This window comes from Pterocles gutturalis, unplaced genomic scaffold, assembly GCF_000699245.1.
Source record: "Pterocles gutturalis isolate BGI_N339 unplaced genomic scaffold, ASM69924v1 scaffold25220, whole genome shotgun sequence".
In the NCBI taxonomy this organism is placed as follows: Eukaryota; Metazoa; Chordata; class Aves; order Pterocliformes; family Pteroclidae; genus Pterocles; species Pterocles gutturalis.
The window spans coordinates 5,138-7,897 of NW_010141534.1; the positions used below are offsets into that span (position 1 = coordinate 5,138).

The 2,760-nt window shown below is 59.8% G+C and overlaps 1 protein-coding gene across 1 annotated transcript; it reads right to left on the reverse strand.

The window, feature by feature from the left end:
* Positions 1-943: 943 nt before the first annotated feature.
* TNFAIP8L1 (tumor necrosis factor, alpha-induced protein 8-like 1) lies at positions 944-1,505 on the reverse strand. The gene has a single exon (XM_010084071.1). The coding sequence runs from the start codon at positions 1,502-1,504 to the stop codon at positions 944-946; it is 561 nt and encodes a 186-aa protein (XP_010082373.1). The 5' UTR covers position 1,505.
* Positions 1,506-2,760: the final 1,255 nt, after the last annotated feature.

Genomic DNA, 2,760 nt, shown 5'->3' on the forward strand with positions numbered 1-2,760 from the left:
GGTAAAAACCCCAGGTCACCATTTAAATCTCCATTTAAAAGACCAAACCACCAGCCCCCAGCGCTCGTTTCATCGCTGTCACCCACCTTCTACCAACCGCAGGGAGCACCCAGGCCAAACAGGTGAGTTTATTGAAATAAAACTCATCAGGGCTACAGAGTTTACTAAAAAATAACAAACAACTCAGTCGAGGACATGTAAAACGTATGAAATCCAAGGAGAGCTTTGGGCAACCACTGAGGAAGGCGTCGGAGCCATCACAGTGGTACCATCGTGGGGGGAGCTGGGTCTTGGATGAAGGGTGCAGATGGGGTGCAGGGATGGAGCAGGTCTCCACGGCTCCCTCCCTGCCCCAAGGGTCAGCCGCTCGCCCAGGTGAGGTGGGATCCTTCCCGTCTCAAGGACTGGTTGGTGCAGGAGCACCTTCCAACCCCGGGCAGCACAAACCTGGACCATGATCTGCTTCCACCACATCCTGGAGCTGCTGGAAGATAACCATGGAGCTCCACAACCCATAATAGGGTCTCACAACCCTTCATCCACCCACCCACCCGCTCGGGGACACCTGCAAGGTGTCACACGCTGCGAGTCTTTGGTTTTGGTTTTCCCCCCAGAAGGGTTCCGGTAGAGTTCAAGGTGAGGAGTCCCAGTTCCTTGGACTGGGAGCTAAGAGCACTTGGTGGGCAAAGGAAATCAAACTGGACATCAGGAGCCCAGGAAAGGACCCAGCCCAGCGCAGGGAGGGGATTGCAGACCCTGGGCAAAGGTTAGGCAAAAAGTCAAGAAGTTCAGTCTTTTGTAGAAACAAGGAGAAAATGAGTGAGGACTGCGGAGGAGAAGAGGACGTCAGGGCTGGTGGTGGTCAAACAGGCGTACGTCCTCTCCTTGGTCTTGCCAGAGGTAGAGTCCAGCAGTTGCTGCCGATGGCCCATCTTGGCCAACGTCATATGTTGTCCTCCTCCAGCATCTTGTTAACCCCTTCGCAGATCCTCTTCAGGTGGGTGCGGTAGGGCTCGGACGGCCCGTAGAGAGCCGAGAGGAACTCATAGTCCGCAAAGTGGTTGAAGACGTGGTTGATGCGGGAGTGGGACTTGGCCGTCAGGTGGCCGTTGACAGCCTGGTGCAGCAGGTCCCGGCACTCCGTCAGCACGCCCGACATGACCCGGCGGTCGAAGGTGAAGTCTATCTGGTGGAAGCTGACGGCCGTCATGGCCAAGGTGTGCACCTTCTTGCGGAAGCGCTCCATCACCAGCAGCTCCTCGGGGTTGAACTGCCCGTTGCGGTAGAGCACGGCCAACTTCATGACAATCTTGATGAGGTTTTTGATGATCTTCTGGGCCTCTTTGCGGTTGTGGGTGTACTCCTTGGTGGCCCGGTAGAGCTCATCCAAGATCTCGCTGCTGGTGTCATCGATGAAGACGTTGGCCATGGTCTTGGTGGCCATCTTGCTCAAGAGCTTCTTCTGGGCCTGCAGGGCCAGGTTCTTGGTGCTGAAGGTGTCCATCTCTGCAGGGAGAAGAGGCACACGCAGAGTTCAGCCCATGCCCTGGATCAGTCCCCGTCCCCTCCCGTCCCCACGCAGTTTTTGGGAGAAGGAAGAGCATCTCCAGCCAAGAGCAAGACCCAGCGGAGCTCCTGGGTGCCAGGAGCTGAGCTTACACCCCGGGTTTTGCTGGTGGGATGAGTTACGGGGCATCCCCCATTCCTTCCCCCCAGCTCTGGGGAGAAGCTGCCATGGGCAGCATCGGAGGCGAGTGCGGTCTCCCCACCTGAGCATCGCCCGCGCCCCTCCATCCCTGTCTCCCTCCTGCGACCGGTGCGCCCTCCTCCCCGTGCAGGAAGAACTCTTGCCCCAGCATTTGAATGTTTTTCTTCCTCAAAACCTGACTCACTTCCTGCAGGGTGAGCTGGGGACACCCCAGGTGATGGCTGAGTCACCCCCTGCCGCCGGCACGGCCACGTGCTGGCGTCCAGCCCCGTGTCTGCCAAGGCTGGAGGGGCACGGTGGGAGCAGAGCACCCACCGACGGGCACCGAAGCCCTTTTCCTCGGCGCTGCCCACCCTGATACACCAACAGCATCAGAGCTCGGGCTCATCCTGCCACCAGCTCGGCTTCCCTTGGACCGGCACGAGCATCGCGTGGAGGTGAATAATTCATCGAGCCAGAAAACTCACCTACATCCTGACTCCCCGCACCCCGTCGGGACCAAATCAATCCTCCCGGGCACGACTACGGCTTTAAAAACCACTGGGAACGAATAAAACGCCACCAACCCTGGCGATGCATCCTGCCCCGGGAAATGGCAGCGCTACAAATCACGGGGAGGCAAGAACAGGATGGTAACAACCGGCTCCCGCGGCGGGAGGGACGGGCGGAGATGGGGGATGCTTACGCAAGACCCCGTGCGCGGCACGGTCAGCTTGGCGCAGCGTGAGCGGGATCGGGCTGTAAATCCATCACCGGAGCGGGGAGCAAGGCTACGGGAGCCAAAGGATGCTGCTGGGGTGAGGATGGACGGGGATAAATCAGCTGCGGAGGGGCGAGGAGGGGGTCGGTTAACCTGCAGGCGGTTATTCCAGCACAGCCCAGCCTGAGCCCTGCGGACCCTGCACCAGCTGAGCTGCCATCCCATCCCGGACCCCCTCCGGGGATCCTCCATCCAGCTCCGACTGCCATGGGAGCGCACACTGGGATCCCAGGAGCAAACCCCGGCTGAGACCCTGCGGTGGGCAAGGGGCCATCGCTGCAGCCGGTGGGGC